The sequence below is a fragment of the Ictalurus furcatus genome, chromosome 10, assembly GCF_023375685.1.
Source record: "Ictalurus furcatus strain D&B chromosome 10, Billie_1.0, whole genome shotgun sequence".
NCBI classification, from domain to species: domain Eukaryota; kingdom Metazoa; phylum Chordata; class Actinopteri; order Siluriformes; family Ictaluridae; genus Ictalurus; species Ictalurus furcatus.
The window spans coordinates 27,812,526-27,830,312 of NC_071264.1; the positions used below are offsets into that span (position 1 = coordinate 27,812,526).

The 17,787-nt window shown below is 40.8% G+C and overlaps 1 protein-coding gene across 2 annotated transcripts in view; it reads right to left on the bottom strand.

The window, feature by feature from the left end:
* Window positions 1-147: 147 nt before the first annotated feature.
* mrvi1 (murine retrovirus integration site 1 homolog) overlaps window positions 148-17,787 on the bottom strand; it is a 37,847-nt gene continuing 20,207 nt past the window's right edge. Inside the window, exons 11-26 of one of the 2 annotated variants that reach the window (XM_053634010.1) lie at window positions 17,547-17,627; window positions 17,372-17,406; window positions 17,203-17,259; window positions 16,092-16,496; window positions 15,803-15,881; window positions 15,451-15,574; window positions 15,283-15,313; window positions 12,526-12,666; window positions 10,057-10,188; window positions 6,543-6,696; window positions 6,397-6,446; window positions 6,088-6,261; window positions 5,810-5,874; window positions 5,085-5,204; window positions 3,682-3,813; window positions 148-2,751 (exon numbers count right to left, since the gene is read on the bottom strand). In XM_053634010.1, the coding sequence (XP_053489985.1) occupies window positions 2,514-2,751; window positions 3,682-3,813; window positions 5,085-5,204; window positions 5,810-5,874; window positions 6,088-6,261; window positions 6,397-6,446; window positions 6,543-6,696; window positions 10,057-10,188; window positions 12,526-12,666; window positions 15,283-15,313; window positions 15,451-15,574; window positions 15,803-15,881; window positions 16,092-16,496; window positions 17,203-17,259; window positions 17,372-17,406; window positions 17,547-17,627 (2,018 nt within the window). In that variant the 3' untranslated portion in view covers window positions 148-2,513. Of the gene's footprint in view, window positions 2,752-3,681; window positions 3,814-5,084; window positions 5,205-5,809; window positions 5,875-6,087; window positions 6,262-6,396; window positions 6,447-6,542; window positions 6,697-10,056; window positions 10,189-12,525; window positions 12,667-15,282; window positions 15,314-15,450; window positions 15,575-15,802; window positions 15,882-16,058; window positions 16,497-17,202; window positions 17,260-17,371; window positions 17,407-17,546; window positions 17,628-17,787 lie in introns of both variants that reach the window. The other variant, XM_053634011.1, reaches the window with a different exon arrangement.

A 17,787-nucleotide genomic window follows, 5' to 3' on the forward strand; every position in this document is an offset into this window, starting at 1 on the left:
TAATCACTACAGATACAGTGGACAGAGATTAGGTTAAAATAGATTTTATATATACACATTTTCTTTGACAAGCAAATGTTCTTTACACTTCCTGTGATCCTTCACTGACATACAGCCTGCTTCCAGCAACACACACACACACACACACACACACCACAGATGGGGGAAATGACACAGGAATACAGGAAGTATGAGCCATCATCAGCGAGTCAGCAGCTTTTCTATCGGAATTAATCGTGCACTTTTGTTCCCTGCTGAGGTTTGCGTAATATCGACTCATCATGACAACGTGACAAAATGCTGCACGCTAGGAGAAAAAAAAAAACCAATGAGCCGTGTTGTTTTTCAGTTCCTCCATCAGTTCTACTAAATATACAATACTATTTATGAAAATTTTGCAGATTTACTCGAATTCATTGCACTTGCCGCACCTGCTCTACCACAGCTCTGTCGATTTCTCCATTCTGATTTCTCAGAAGGTGGAGATTCATTTTCTACAACAGCAACCCTGACAGTAGTGTGTCTGTAAAAATCACAAGTTTATATCAACGCGCTCGTTCGAATACGTTATCGTTTCTATAGCGACGGCTCATTGACAGGGACGTGTATGGTGGATGAGTGACGTTATCTAAAGACTAATAATAAAACATTAAGAACGTGTAGTTGTTGTAACAAAGAAAAGCGTGTAAACGTCGATATGGCGTTTTCTTTAAGGAGACGTTTAACGTTTATGGAAGGAGTCTCCAGTGTCAGCGCTTTGTAACGGGAAATTCTCTGCCATAGGAAGGTCTTCGGGGTAGAAGGGTTTTCACGCTTTGCGGTTTCTCTGCAACGTGACAAGCTGCCTTTATTTATTTATCATCAACTGTAAGAGCCTAGCAAGTGACCGCCTTATAGCCGCTATAACACGAGCCGTACATTTGAACCGGAGCGAACGTGTTTTGTGAACATCCCACATCATCGAATGTAACCATCAGTGTTTAAAAACCATGACGTGGTGTTGATGAATAAATTAAAAATTGGAACTGTTGGAAAATTAGTGTGGCAAACAATTCAGCATGTGCTGTTAAAGGAAAATAATCAACTTCTGGGATTTTTTTTTTTGGTGTGGGTTTTTTTTGGCCTCGTTAAATTCAAAAGAAAGCTAGAGAAAGAAAGAGGCTGGTTAGGGAAATGTTTGTACAGCATGAAACACAATCATAAACAGATAAAAAGTACACAGTAAAGCTATAAAAAAACAAACAAAAAAAAAACAACTTGACAAGCTATGTTTTTTTGGGGTTGCGCGAAGAGAGGCTGGTGACGAAATGACTGTTTACACAGTGACTGCTATAACATTAGCGATAAGACTGGTTTCACTTGTTCCACAACATTAAAATGTAGCTATAAATGGATAAAAAAATTTTTTTTAAAAAGTATGAATTGTCATTAGTTAATAAATAAAACACTGATTGGTAAAATGCTGTGGTAGAAGATGACTAAAACACTTCTGGACAGGCTGTTGGAAAATAATCAACTTTGGGATGTAAATCTGTTTCGTCACAGCATCACGTGCTTGATTATTTTCCTAGAACAGCATTGTAACAGCACTGATATTAGAACCATTTGAGATTTCCTCATCGCGATATAACGTACCCTACCATCATACAGGTATGTAATCCCATTGCTTGGTTTAACTATAATATGAAGGAAGAGGTTAATACACTACTAACAGTGTGAGGGTTAACTGAGCTGAATTAAAAAATTAAAAAAAAAAATAATAAATAAATAAATAAAAACAAGATTGTGACACGTAGCGCATTTTATTACCGTGTGTGAAACTGCTGGACCTTTTTTTTATTATTATTATTTTATTTTATTTTTTTTTTAAAAAAGGCCCCTTTATTAACAGGAGTGGAGTGGCACAACAAACCATTAACACACTTGAAAATTAATGATCTAAAACAATGACAAACCTCTGGTGCTAGGAAAGAAGGTAAGTGTTGTCTGACTTTTTTTTTTTTTGTTGTTTTTTTTTGGTGTGGAAAATTCTTCACACTAACGTGCTCCAAGGACACCATCCAACACGTCACATCTGAAAATCTACCGAATCGAAAATCGAAATCTATCGTGTTGCACAAAAATTGAACGCAAAAGCTACCCCGGAATGCTAGATCAAACAGATGATGAAGACGTCAGCGATGAATTTCAAAACCCATACCAGAGATTAAAGCTCGTAAATAGTGTCCTTAATTTCTCAACCTGAGAATAAAATAGTAAAGTTTGAGTGGTAATGTAATCTCAAATCTCATTAAATGTGACCATTGCCTCGAATTGTTACAGATCAAACTATATATATAATCTTACAAGGACTTCGCACTCGACAGGATTTGTTGCGATTTTGCCCATTTCCGTTAAAAAACAACAAAAAAAACAGCTTAAATTAAGTTATTTGGTTCCTCATGACACAATGAAGGTTCCAAAGGTTCAAGTTAATCAACTCCTCAAACCGTCTCTGAAGTGCAGTTTTGGTGTTACTCTGGACTCGGACTTTTTGATCCGACATGCAGTCCTAAAAACTTCTTCTTGCCAGGAACGTTGGACTTTTCTGCCGTTGCGTCTGCGTGATCGGCGTAGAGGTTGCTGAAGAAGTTTATGAGGTTGACTAAAAGGAACACTACTAAGAACAAAGTAAGTACAATCCATAGCGTCCGGTTCCTCCTGAAGATCTTTGGACATATTCGTTCAAGGACTTCCAGAACTCGTTCAAACCTGCCAAGGTAGAAATAAAAACGAATTTAATATAGATGGTCAAAATATTCATTTACCGGGTTTTCTAAAACTGGGTTTCTTATGACAAGGTCCAGCTAAATCGGCTAACACCACCACCACCACACTAACCTGAAGCAGATGTTGGATGTAAGAGTCTCCAGGGTCACTATAGCAGATATGATAGTTTTACAAAGCTATCTACCAGAAATTCAAAGCTAGTTCGCTTTATACCACAGCACTGTTCAAGTCTCAAATCTGATTGGTCCAAAGGTGTTTATATTAATCTGCTCATTCTGATACATTATCGTTTCTATAGTAACAGCTCATTCTGAGCGATTTGTATGATGGACGATACAGAATCTAAATAATCTACTAATAATAAATGGATTAAAACTGTATAGTCGTTGATTTCATTACGACTTCTGTTAGATCGTTAACATTTATAGAAGGAGTCTCCAGTGTCAGCGCCGTGTAACAGTATGATAGCATAACAACCTGTGTTTTTTGGCTTTTTAACTGCGGGGGGGCGTAAATAAATGAAATAAAAAGAGGCTGGTGATGGAATGACTATTTATAGCTGCTATAATGTAAGGGGACATGCCATCATTTTTGTCTCATGGACAATCTGTAACATTTACTGTATCTATAAATGGTTTATTAAAAAATAATAATAATATAAAAAAAACGCATGTCATAGGGTTCATTAATCCATTAAAAATCATTAACATTAGCCAATCACTGTGGTATAAGAGGAATAAAACACTTTGTTACATCCTGTATAGGTAAATAATCCACTTTGTGTTGGACCAGATTACATCTTCCTCAACAGCATGACCCTGAATGTTTAATTCCTTACTTAAAGCCTAAACATTTAGGGAAAATAAATGAACTATAAACAGCCTTTTAAACAGATCGATAATTTCTCAGTACCTGCTTGGCTTTTTTTCTTCTTCCAGCTCTTCTCCATTTATCTCTTCTGGCTCAGTCTCTTTTTCTTCTGCCTTCTCTTCCTGCTCCTTCATTTCCTGGAGCTCTTTAAGTCTTTTCAGTCCTTCCTGATACCTGCAGATGTACATGCATTCTATTCAAGATTTCACGTAGCCATATTTGTTGGAACGTAAATATAAATCTGGGTCCATCATGCACGTGTTTTATGTGCCTGATATGCTAACAATGGGCAAGTTGTTTTGGCGTCCACCTATTTCACACTGTGAGCATTATGTAGGAGACATGATGACCTCATTTATAGATGGTTTCTAAAAATCTCAACATAACTGGTGAGCCAGCCAGGAGTTACGGAAGACGAGACCCAACTAAAGATCGAGAACTCAACTCGACCCTGATTCAAGCGGTGTTCTGAAGATCGACAACTCAAGGTCCAACCAATGCAACGGTTTACTGATGACACAAACAAGAGAGTTTGTGACATCCGTGCACTCTAGTTCAAGCAAACTTGGTGAGTGTTACATGTCAACGCATTTGCTACAACTGATGCCAACTAGATAGGCTGTTCTGTTTGTGGGTTGGTGCATGAATCTGCATCAAACTGGTTACCAGTGATGCCTGTATCTGTTTTTGGAGAATGCTCCATATAGCCACAGTCTACACAAATTTCTTACATCTCACAATATATGAAGCAAGAGTCACAACGGACTGTCTCTTACCATTAACAGTCATCTCGTCATGCACCAGTGGAAGTTCACTAGCTTTAGACTAACGATGCTTAACTTCAACTTTCCAACACATTGTCATGGGCTTTGACCTTAGGATTGGTGAGCCAGCCAGGAGCACCATTCCAGATCATAGGAAAAAACTGAAATATGCAAACCAGTGATCTGGCCATCTAGTAAGATGGCGTGGAGGTCAGCAAATACAAGAGGCATGGTTTGATTGGATATTTTATAATATAATAATAGATTAATAGATTAGGAGACTCTGGCAAAATTATTGCAAAGTACTTTGACCTGGGATATATTTTTCAGACAAATGAAACCAGTGGGTTCTGAAAAACCTAAATAAATGCATTTCTTTATCTGTAAGCTTTCCTTTTTTTAATGATTAGATTTGTATTTGTAGTTAGGTTTGTGTGTGTATGCAATACCTCTGTCCACTATCTCATGTCGTCGTCGCCATGCATTTTGTCGTATGCACTTTACATTAGCCATAGGAGCATGTTACTGCGACAATAAAGCTGACTCGACCCATTCACATACAGTAGTTTTACCCTAGCCAGTCACTTCTACATGATCGCCGTCAAAACAACAGCCTGTGAACACCACGTATCGCTTGGAGATGCTAATGTGTGTGTGGAATCGAAGACATTGAGGCATTACCCTTTATTGTAGGCTTCCTCCTCGATCTTGGCCTTGATCTCAGCTCTGATCTCTTCTGGAATACAGGAAGCTTTGGCTGGGTTAGCTGCCTCACCTTCCTGCTCCAGCAGAACTTTTCCACTGCATTGTTTTCAAATAGGAAAGAGGAGTTAGCACTGGAGCTATAAACTTGTACCATTACGCAGAATGTGCTATAATGTACGTTTTAGGCAAGTAGCCGGACATTATGTAAAACTTGTGTCTTAAAAAAACACATCACTGTTTGAACATTTAGTACTCAGGGTATTAAACCTGTTCTCTCATGCCCAAATATCGGGCTTCAGATGAGAGACATGGCACGATGGGGCTTTTAGTCTCAACTTATTAACAAGAGTGAGCAGTGAGCCAGATGCCTGGACTGTGTCAAACACTCCAGCTCGAATGTTTAGTTTAAATCTCAGAATAGCATGTTAAACCTGCTGCATTTGGGGCTCTCGTAGCACATCTAACACTATCCAAGGCTGGTAAATATTTTAGTCTCAATGATTAACCGACCCACTCCTTGACAGGGGCTTCCTCAGGGTGAAACAAACAAACAAATTATCCTGCAGCATCACAAGAGGCCACGATAAAGAATCTTGTTTTGAAGGAACCATAAATGACCTTGGGACTCGAAGATTACATTTCCAGGGCTTGAAATTTCTTGGGCATATTTCTGTTAAGTGTTTAGTATTTAAATTACTCACATTTCCCCTGCTGTTTGCTGCGCCGGATCTGAAGTGGAGTCGCTCTTCAAACTGTTCGCCTCGCACTAAACATTAAAACGAGGAACACAAATGAAATTTCTAACCCTCGTTCTTGCTCAAGTTCTTGACAAATGACCAGAACTTCTTGCACGTGTTGCTGATAAAGTACATACAGTTCTCTTACATCAACACTGAAAACATCATCAATCACCCAACAGACACAGAATGGAGGGCTACACTGCTGTCCGACAGGAAGAGTTGACCAAAATGGAGCTCACCAGTACAGGAAGTGCACCAGGGCCAGTGCCGGGGCTGGGGCCGGGGCCAGCAGCAGTGCAAAAATTAGCTCCAGGACCTGGAGCAGGACCCCCTGTGGTTGGAGTCTGACCAGGAATGTTCAGGAGATTAAATTTGGGGACCACAGCTACGCTGACTCTCCTTCTGGGTAAAGCCTTGGAGTATAAAGTACGCAGAATTCATATTCCTTCCATCTTACCAAACCATTCTGATGCATTTTTTTCACATCTAAAATATTTGAATCATTCATTGATTCATATGAACAGATGATTCATTGGAAAACGTAATACCTTTCCCATTGTCAAAGACATAGATCTCGCTGCACGTGGAACTCCGTCATCTAATCCAGAAAAGAAAAGCATCAAATCAAAAACAATTAGCATTCAGAAATGTACAATTCATTCAGCACTGGAGTCATCATTGCTCCACAGATTACCTCCAGTTTCCATTGAGCTTCCATAACAACGGGGCGAGTTCTGGTTGGCTAGTTTCTTAAACTCCATCAGCTCTGCATGATCCTTCTCATAGGTTCTCTTTAGGTTCTCGACATACTGCATCATCACCTCAGTGGCCTTGTTCATCCGCTTCTCCTGCCATGTTCAAACACAAAGTCATGAACACCAAACACCAAGACATAACATCTTTATACTCACTGATGCCTGGACAATTATTTCAATAATCAGCATAATATAAAGATTCAGTAGGGCTGGATGTTTTGACTAACATCAAGTTGAGGCTTAATATCCTTTGTGTTGGATCAAAACATCTTTAAAAATGTGCTGCTATATTCTATTGTAACGACAGGAGATGTAAATAAATCCAGCGGATATAAAAAGTCTACACACCCCTGTTTAAATGCCAGGTTTTTGTGAAACCATCATAAATCATGTCAGAACCTTTTCTATCTTTATTGTGAACTTTTAACCTATTAAAGTGAAAAACAATAAGAATCATTTTAGGGGGAAAAAAAATTAAAGAAAAAAAAAAAGTACAATAACCTGGTTGCATAAGAGTGCACCCCCCTTAACTAATACTTTGTTGAAGCACCTTTAGATTTTAAAATCACAGCATTCAACCTTTTTGGTGAAGAGTCGATCGGTAGGACACGTCTCGATTTAGCGACATTTTGCCATTCTTCCTTGCAAAAGCGTTCCAACTCCGTCAATTTGGCTGGGCATCTCCTGCGCGCAGCCGTCTTCAGGTCACCACACAGATCTTTGACTGGATTTAGCTCTGGACTCTGGCTGGGCCGTTCCAAAACCTTGAACTTGTTTTAGTGAAACCACGCCTTTGTTGTTCTGGAGGTTTGTTTTGATAATAATAATGATAATGAGTCTTTATTGGTCACATATACAGTAGAGCATAGTGAAATTGTTTTCTTCGCATACCCCAGCCTGTCAGGAAGCTGGGATCAGAGCGCAGGGTCAGCCATGATACGATAAGAAAACTTTGAGCTGTTGTAAAGTGGGAATTTCCTCAGTGTGGGATCAACAATGACAACAACAGATAGGGAAATACACATTAAATAGAATTAAAATATATAATAGGAATAGAAAAATAAGAATAAGAGTAATAATAATAATAATAATAATAATAATAAGTAAACTGTGAACACCTCCTTTTATGTACAGATGTATAAGAATATATACAGATGAGTAACACCTCGTTCGTATACAGATAAGTAACGAATGGAATATTGCACAGGTCACAGTAGAGGGTGAGCAACAAAAAGATTAATAAATTAATAAATATACATAGTGCAGAGTATTATGAACGTGTTGGCTGATGCTGCTTAACAGCTAGCAGTGCTACTTTGTGTTGTTTTTACATTAAAGAGTCTGACTGCTGTGGGGATGAAGGACCTGCGGTAGCGCTCCTTCTTACACAGACGGTGCAGTCGTCTGCTGCTGAAGGAGCTGCTCAGGGACCCCAACGTCTCATGCAGGGGGTGAGAGGAGCTGCCTATGATTGACGCCAGCTTTGCTAACATCCTCCGCTCCACCACCACCTCTACGCTGTCCAGAAGGCAGACCAGGACAGAGCTAGCCCTCTTAACCAGTTGTTTGGGTCGTAGTCATGCTGAAAGGTAAAATTCCTCCTCGTCTTCAGTGTTTCAGCAGAAGCCTTAAGGTTTTGCACCAGAATGGACTGGTATTTGGAGCTGTTCATTATTCCCTCCACCCTGATTAAAACCACAGTTCCAGCTGAAGAAAAACAGCCCCAAAGTATGATGCTGCCACCACCACACTTCCCCGTAGGGAGGGTGTTCTTTTGTTGAAGTGCTGTGTTTTATTTGTGCCAAACCTATATCTTTTGGTGTTATAGCCAAAAAGTTTAACTTCAATCATTAGACATTATTTCACATGGTTCTGGGAGATTGGATGAATTTTTTTTATCTATTGTTTGGTTTAAAAAATGCTTTCGTTCTGCCACCCTACCCCATAGCCTAGACATATGAAGAATTCGGGAGATCGTTGTCACATGTAGGGAGCAACCAGTGCTTTCCAGAAATTGCTGCAATTCTTTTATTGTTCCTCTAGGCCTCTTGGCAGCCTCCCTGACCAGTTTTCTCCTGATCTCATCAATTTTAGAGGGACATCCTGTTCTTAGTAGGGTCACTGTCGAGCCAGATTTTCTCCACTTGTTGATAGCATTTACAGTGTTCTAGGGTACTTCCAATGACTTGTAAAAAAATTTTTGTAACCCCCTCCTGATTGATATTTTTCAAACAATGAGATCCCGTACCTGCTTTGTAAGCTCTTTGCGGCCGACGGCTTTTCCAGTTGGACGTTACCAAGATGTCAGGAAAATCCTATCGGAACAGCTGTACTTTATTTGGGGTTAATTGGTCACTTTAATTAACGGCAGGTGTACACTAATTAGTATTTAACACGAGTTTCATTGTGATTGGTTGATTCTGAACACTGCCACATTCGCAACTATAAAAGGGTGCGTACACTTATGCAAGCTTTTTTGTCGCACCCCCCCAACATCATTTCTTGTTTTGTTTTTTTTGTTTTGTTTTGTTTTTTTAACATCTCAAAAACCTGCCATTTTATAACAGGGGTGTGTAGACTTTTTGTATCCACTGTTCATTATTCTGGATCAACAGGCAATGTGGTCCAAAAACAGATATGAATCAGAGATGCACTATTCATTGGTTTTCGTTTTGTTTTTTTGAAAGCATGCCAGAAAGGGTCAGGGGCATCTGGTTGAGACTAGAGCGGTGCACCAGACACAGTTTAAATAAATAAAAAAAAAGTAAAAAGCTGACCACGCTTATTAACATGAATGTACAGTGTTCATTCTTAGTATCTGCCTAGTCAGGGCTGCACTGGTTTAAATAAGGCTTCTAGATGGTTTATATTTTGGGAACCAAGTAAATTCGTTAGAAAATATCACAGTCAGGTTCAAATGAAAAATAAAACTGCGTCAGTGGGATTAAAACTAAACTGCGACCCATTATGAACTGGAGTGATGGAGCCGAGGTTGAGGAACTGTCAGAGCCAGAATTCACACCACGCTGACAATGCTGCCATTTCTATCTGTTTTTTCCTCCAGAGAAAATTGTTTTGCGATCATAAAGATGTAGGATCTTGCATCATTAAGGCATTCAGAGCTACACTAATAGAAGCTGGTATAAAGTTGGCTAATGGAACGAAGGACACTCGCAGCAACCCCTAAGGTATGCAGAGTCTAATATTAACAACGTTGCCATGGACAACATGCAACCAAGCACTTCTCAGTGTTTCTCCATTCACAAAGTTTACTTTGGCCCTCACATTAACCTTAAGGGCAAGCATAACATTGAGCTCAATCTTTCACAAACGAATCTTATCTGCTGGGAAAAGGCGCATTCCTGTTCCCCTTAAACCACTTGAACAGAATAAGCATATGGGCATTAGGAGTTTATTCGCTCTGGTCTTGCAGCAGAGCACGGACTGGCTTACCTGTCGCACTGCACCCACCATCTCTGCCCGGCTGGACAGACGGTTGGCGAGGCGGTGCAGTACAGCTACGGTCTCGATGAGGCGCTGGTAGAATTCCCTCTGCTCTGCATTCTGCCAGAGAGACACTGTGGTCTGAAACAGAAAAGACATGTGAACTTTGCTCTCTGGCCTTCGGGGAATTCAACGGGACTGCTTATGCTTAAACACGGATATGCTCATCAACTGTACCATCTCAGAAGTGTTCTCTTCTCACAGCTCCAACAATGAAATCCTCATCACACCCAAGGGATGGAAGAGTTTATTTATCCACCCAAAACCAAATTATTTACACTGCAAATAATGGGGCACATGGGGAATGACAGTTCTGATATTGTCCACAACCTGCAGTGCTGTGAAAAAGAATTTGCCTGATTTCTTCTGCTTGTGTGTCTCACATACTAAATAGTTTTAGATATCCAAACAAAATACAACATAAAACACAGGCAACCCGAGTAAACGATACAGTTTTTGTTTCATTGAAGCAAAGAAAGTTATCCAACGCCTATCACCCATGTGAAAAACTAATTGCCCCTTTAAACTTAAAATCTCCTTGTGTCACCTTCAGCAGCAATAACTGCAACCAAACGCTTCCGATAACTAGAGATCAGTCTTTCACAGCGCTGTGGTGGAATTTTGACCCACTCTTCTTTGCAGAACTGCTTTAGTTCAGCCACACTGGAGGGTTTTCGAGCATAAACTGCCTGTTTAAGGTTCTGCCACAGCATCTAAACTGGTTCAAGTCAGGATTTTGACTAGACCACTCCAAAACTTGAATTTAGCTTTTTTTTTTTTGAGTCATTCAGAGGTGGACTTACTCCTACTCTTTGGATCATTGTCTTGCTGCATAATCCATCTGCGCTCGAGTTTCAACTTGCGAACTTACGAATTCTGCCTTTTATCAGAAAATCAGTGTTTCAATTATTGCAAGTTGCCCAGGCCCTGAAGCATTAAAGCATCCCCACAGCATCACACTGCCACCACCATGCTTGACCGTAGGTACAATGTTCTTTTTGTGGAATTCTGCGTTTGGTTTACGCGAGATGTAACAAGACCTCTGTCGTTCAAACAGTTCCACTTCCGACTCATCAGTCCACAGAACATTCTCTCAAAAGGTTTGAGGATCAGCAAGGTGTGTTTTGGCAAAAATCAGATGAGCCTTAAATGTTCGTCTGTTGGCTCTTTTGTAACTTGCTGGATGAGTAGTTGCTGTGCTCATGGAGGAATTTTGGAGGGTTGGCCACTTCTGGGTAGGTTCACGACTGTGCAGGAGTTTTTCAATTTGGAGATAACGGCTGTCACTGTGGTTCTTTTCAGTTTCCTAGATTTTTGGAAGTTAGTAACTATGGGGACCAATAGATTTTCATACAGGCCCAGTTGGTATTGGAGAACTTTTTTTGCTTCAATAAGTAACATTATTTTAATTAAATAAAGTGGGACAGTATGGAACATGCAAAAAAAAAAAAAAAAAGACAAGAGTCATTTGAAAATTCAGTTCACGCTGTTCTATATTAAAACACACATTGTTGGATGTTTTACTTTGTGAATGTAATTTTTGAAAATATACACTATTTCAAATCTCATGACTGCAACACACTCCAATAAAGTTGGGACAGTCGATCGTGCCTCAAGGCTCAATTCTAGGTCTACTATTATTCAATATCTATGAGCAATATGGTGTCTTTTTGCACACTAGTCTTCGCCGTGTTCTGGTCAGTAAGGCTGCACTCCCTGGACCTGTCCAGTTAAATACCAAATCCTGTCGTTTCTTCAAACCCATCCTGACAAAGTCTGTGTGCAAAATCTGTGTGATTTTGAAACAGTCAGTCAATCTAGTGCAATAATGCAACATCTTCCTTGGTTCAGTCCTAGGCTGTTCATAAACATAAAGCTATAGGGCCATGAATATTATGCAGCACCAGGGAGTAACATCTTAAGATGTCAAGAGTCATCAAATGGTATGCCTCAAGGTTCAATTCTGGGTCTGCTACTGTTCAATCTCCATGAGGAATATGGAGTGTCTTTCACACTAGTCTGACCTTCGGTGAGTTTTTAAATACTTCTAATTCCCTCTCAGTTTTCTTAGTAAGGTCGTACTCTCTAGACCTACCTGCTTAAATCCCATTAAATCCCAAATCCCATTCTTTAAACTTCCAATTTTACATCTGCTATACATAAATATTATGACATGGGTTCTTAACCCCCCCCCCCCTCCTGCATGAGACCCCTATTTGGAGTTTGCCACCCTGTATATACCACTCCCCCTCCCCTACCCAACTGATGATCATGTTCAGCTGTTAAATCGACATTAGCCTATCTTCCATGGCCTGGAGGTGGTGCCAATAGGCAGATCTTGCATACCTATCAAAAGGTTAAGAACTCCTGCTCTACGAGGAATATGGGGTCAGTCCCCCCCCCCCCCACTAGACTCACCTTCAGTGAGTTTTTAAACTCTTCCAGTTCCTTCTCAGTGTTCTCCTCCGTAAGGTTGCGTTCCCTCTCTGCCTGCTTCAGTCTGGTGTCCAGCGTGTAGTTGTCATTTCGGAATGCTAGAGACAGCTGCACAAAGGCATTCTGCAGGAAGAGGATACATCTTGCGTCATTTGTCCGCCGGACAAAGAAAAGAGAACATACACAAAAGCCAGGAAACATAGAGGTTCAACTGGAAACCAATATACAAGGTGACCGTCATAAACAAGGTCAATCACTCAGAGGATGGAATGCCTTATAAGGAGGCCAACAAAAAGAAAATATTGGCATCTGATAAACCCAGAGTGCCCTATAAACCTTCCAGGAGAAAAACAATAATGCCCAGCCGTTTAGTATTCAGCTCATTAAGCAGGAGATCAAAGCAGAGATGGATGTAGAGATGCAGAAATGTCCTGAAAGTCTCTCTGTTTTACGGTTATGATCAAAGCAAGGGGTAGCAAATAGCCGAGCGTGAATGTCAGAGGTGGAAAAGCCACCAAGAGCAAAATACCAGGCCTTGACCTTGGCCAGCTTGCTAGCGTCATCCTGGGGGCAGCTCACATCCAGGCATCAAGGCATGTTTGTGCTTCCATGTAGAGGACAGGAAACCACTAAGGTCTTGCAAATTGGTTCATCCTAAGCTGGGCTTGAGAGTGCCATGGATTTTTTCCATTCTTTAGTACTTTCAAAACACTTTCAGGGACACGGTGTACCATTGACCAGTAGCAAACACTGGAAAGTTCGGTACAACAACGTTATGACTCATCGCTGTGTAATAAAAAGTTATCCTTCCAATCATCCTCATAATCCCACCTCTAACAGGGTTTATTTCAAAATCAACCCTCTCTGGTGGGTCGAGCTTCCCTCCATGCCGACTCAGACACACAGCAAAGCTCCAAGACCTTCGGTTTACGTGAACAATAAGCAGAGCCGAGCTTCAGACCTAGAATATGATGGAAGTGAAACGTTTCTAGTACAACCTTGGTAAATTTGATTGAACTGATGGATAACCCCTAGACAGCTACACACTACGCATGATCATGTGACATTAGAACAGTCGTAGACAATTAGGGTCCCTGACGTTTTCTGGTGTTGCATGTTTACAGTTATGATTTCCTCATCCCGAGTTTGACATTCATTTACAATACATTTTCAATCCTTTCTGCTGTTTTGCAATATCTTAACTTACTACATTAATGAATGATTCCTAGATCAGTGATTCTGAACGTGGGGTCTGGGGAAGCGTAGCCAGTGGGGCTGCGATTTTTATTTATTAATTTTTTTCCCATTGAGTTACAGCAGTATAAAATCAATCCTCCGTTATCAAAATTATTACATTTATTATTGAGATCTTATGGTTATTAGCATATTAGTTACTTGAATTGAATGGGTTTAACATCTCAATAAGAAGTCGATTATTAATATCAGATTGAACTATAGGTGGACATTTCAGGAATGAAAAGCTCTATGGCTGTAATAAATAGCTAGAATATGACTTACATATACATTTAAATAATGGTAACGATAAATTCGACTTTATAGGGATTCCTAGCTACAAAATGTTTGTGAACCTCTGGTTTAGATTATTGCTATGATGTTCTTTTCCTGCTATAATGTTATGCAAGTGATTGGCACGTTTGCCTCGCACCTCAGGGGTTGGGGGTTCAATTCCTGCCTCTGCCCTGCGTTTGTGCAGTTTGCAATGTTCTCCCCATGCATCAATGATTTCCTCCGGGTACTCCGGTTTCCTCCCCACTCCAAAAACATGCGTTGTAGGCTGATTGGTGTTTCCAAATTGTCTATAGTGTGCGAATGTGTGAGCGATAGTGCCCTGTGATGGGTTGGCACCCCATCCAGGGTGTCTCGTGGCCAGAGTCCCCTGGGATAGACTCTAGGCTACCCGCAACCTTGTGTAGGATAAGCGGTACAGAAAATGGATGGATGATGGTAGCTTGTACAGCCAGATACAATTGTCGATACAAGAGATCACGTTATGTTATTTCTACTTAGTAGCTCATGATTTATTTTCATTTAGACTGAATAGCGCCTCATTATTACCTCCTCTCATTATTTCTACTTAGTATTGAACACCACAATTCATCAAGACTAATTTATTGAATATTAGCATATAATTCTTGTCATGTATGCAGTTTCCCAGTTAAGCCAGTAAGCTAGACGTTGCTTTAGTGGAAGTTAGTTTGACATACGTTGAAATTGAGATAATATCCCGTTATTTCAAGATAATATCCCATTATTTTGACTTAACAACATTATTATTAATATAAATGGTAAATGGTTTGCACTTATATAGCACTTTTATCCAAAGTGCTTTACACTGTGTCTCATTCACACACACACACTCACACACCACTGGTAGCAGAGCTGCCATGCAAGGCGCTAACTTGATATCAGGAACAACTTGGGGTTCAGTGTCTTGCCCAAGGACACTTCGGCATGTGGGCCGAGAATCGAACCTCCAACCCTACGATTAGTGGACAATCCGCTCTACCACCTGAGCCACGGCCGCCTCACGTACCATTTAATAAAAATTAAACAGCATCGTTGTCCAACATTGCTCGCACTCAGGAAAGACTAGAGCTTCCCTGCCACCTGAATCTCAATTTAAGCCCTGATGTGAGACTAATTTTAAAAATAAATAAATAAAAATCAAGGCACGTGAAATAACATCCACAGTTTGAAATGAGATGATGAGACACCCACCTCGACTTCCTTCTCTGTGAGCGGAGGGGCACTGAAACAAAGGACATTGAGCTTTAGATTGTGATTCGACTGCTACAGATGGCAAATATCTATCTATCTATCTATCTATCTATCTATCTATCTATATAAGATACTGTATATATTTCATAATGCGTGTGTAATGCTCACCAGCCTGGTAAGCCTCTGTGTAGTTTGAGCTTGCGCAGCATGATGTCTGATATATTGGGCATGGCGTCTGCTTTCTCTTTCAACTCCTCGTCTGCTGTGGACTCGGACGTAGAAGACGACGGATCTGATCGTGACAACAAGCCATGTGTTATTTGAATAAATACACACCTTTGCTAGTATTGGAAACTTTCTCTAAAGACATGCAAGGGTGTTCATGATGACATGCATCGCCATCTTCTGGTATGTGCACGTAATTGCATGTTTTGTACATTTATATAGGAAGAACAGGTTTTTAGGTGATAGCAGGATTATATGCGCTATGGTAGAGTAAATGCCAACTCTTGGGTCGCACCTCGGTCCTGTTCGGCCGTCTCGCTCAGGTCTGGCAGCTTTGACCCCGAGATGCTCTGGTTCCTCAACAGCTTATTTTCCTGAAAAATGACAAACAATTCCTGTGAGCTGCTTTCTGTCTGCTATTATCCAGCCATATCAGACCATCAAAGAAACACAGCATTGTCCTTTTTTTAAATGTCTTACCAAAAGTTCTAAAATCTTCTCTCAGCTATTAACATCACTGAAAAGGCAGTGACATGAATCTTAAGAATTACCTCCCGCAGCTTGGATAATTTCTGGCCACTCACGGGAGGCTTCAGGTTGTCAGAATAAGAGAGGCCATCTTCTCCTTTGGGTCCGCCGTTCCTCATGTTCAGAGAGCCCACCGTATCCCAGGAGACGGCCCTCATGAGAGGCGGGAAGGCCCCGATGGTCTTGATCTCAGCTGTGCACGGAGCTTGCTGCATGGCCGGCCGCTGTACCGCTTTGGCCACTCCGGTCGCCGGCGTCTGGCTATCTGGTTTCTGGACCGCTGGAACCGGAATTGGCTTTTTCCCCCCGTCCATGGAGACGCACAGCTCCGCACTATCCTTTGGAGACCTAGTGGGCTCTTTGGTTGGCGCAGAGGTGGTGGCGGTGTGGCGGGGGGTCAGCATGCCAGAGGAAACCTTGCGCTTCTCAGGCGGTTTCCATTCTACAAAATTCTTCAGAGTCTACACGGGAACACAGTTGAATCTGGTTTAACAGTAACAGGCATTCTGGTCTATTTTATGACAATTTTCAGAATTTTACATGACACCTGACCTGGGCCTTGGAACAAAACATACAGTACAACTATTGAATTGATACGAAATTACAAAAAGAATGCCACCTCGAACATCAAAATCCTTCTCTCTGTGAGAACCCTTGAAGTTTCTGTACAACGGCTTAACTACCATTTGTACATTTACGTCCAGTTACGTAAAATTCATTGCTTACAGATCCAGTTGAGCAGCGAACATGACTGAACGGTCACACCAGTCCGATTTTAATATGAAGTGGTTGTGTATTTTGTTTCATTGGTGGCGCTAGTCAAAAGTATCAACATGAACAGATGAAAATTTTGAGAATAAACTCAAAAACTTCGCTGTAGGTCTTTAAATATCCTGCCTTTTTATTTATTTATTTATTTATTTTAATAAAAGAAGCCATGTTGTCAGTTTACATCAGACTAGAGGGAGTACATACGATGAAAAACCCGACAAAAATCTGTCTACACTCTCCCTTTCCGAACGGACGTCTCCAGCCGACGAGCTAAATAATTTACATAAATGTAAACGATTGGATAAACTGCAGCATGGTCTATGTCGCATGTTAACTTCGAGTTAACTTGTTTTAATAATAATGAAATGGTGACATGTGACGAGAAGCTAGACTGACCTCTTGCTCGGGTTTATTTGCTTCTCCGTGGTCCCGCGCTGCAGGCACCTCCAACCTCTGCCCACACAAAACGATCGTTAATATTATAGCAAGTCAACAAAAGGACGTCTTTAGATGGAGTGGTATACAGCTGTGTGTGTAATGACTTTGTGAATTCTAGACAACCAACCTGACTCGGGCTTGAAGGAGGATTTGCTAGGACTTCTGTAGATAAAAAGGTACCAAAAAAAAAAAAAAAAAAAAAGAAAATAATAAAATAACTGGCACAATGTACTAAATATATAAAGAACCAATTTTAACTAGCTAGTAGTAGTAGTAGTAGTAGTAGTGTATAGCATCTGTACCCATTTGTGGTGGCGGTGCAGAGGTTGAGCTGCTTCTGGAGTGAACAGGAGAGGAGCCTGGAGTGGGGTTGGGCGAGAGAGCTGAAAAGGAACCCGATGAATGCCGAGCAGATTTGAATTTGCCCGAAATCACTACCTGTACAGCGTTTACAGCTTTAAACCAGGAGTTTAGTAAAAGCCTGCGAGGCCTACTGGAGCGGAGAGGAGAGTGAAGTAGGGCCGGCTGATATGGCAGAAAATA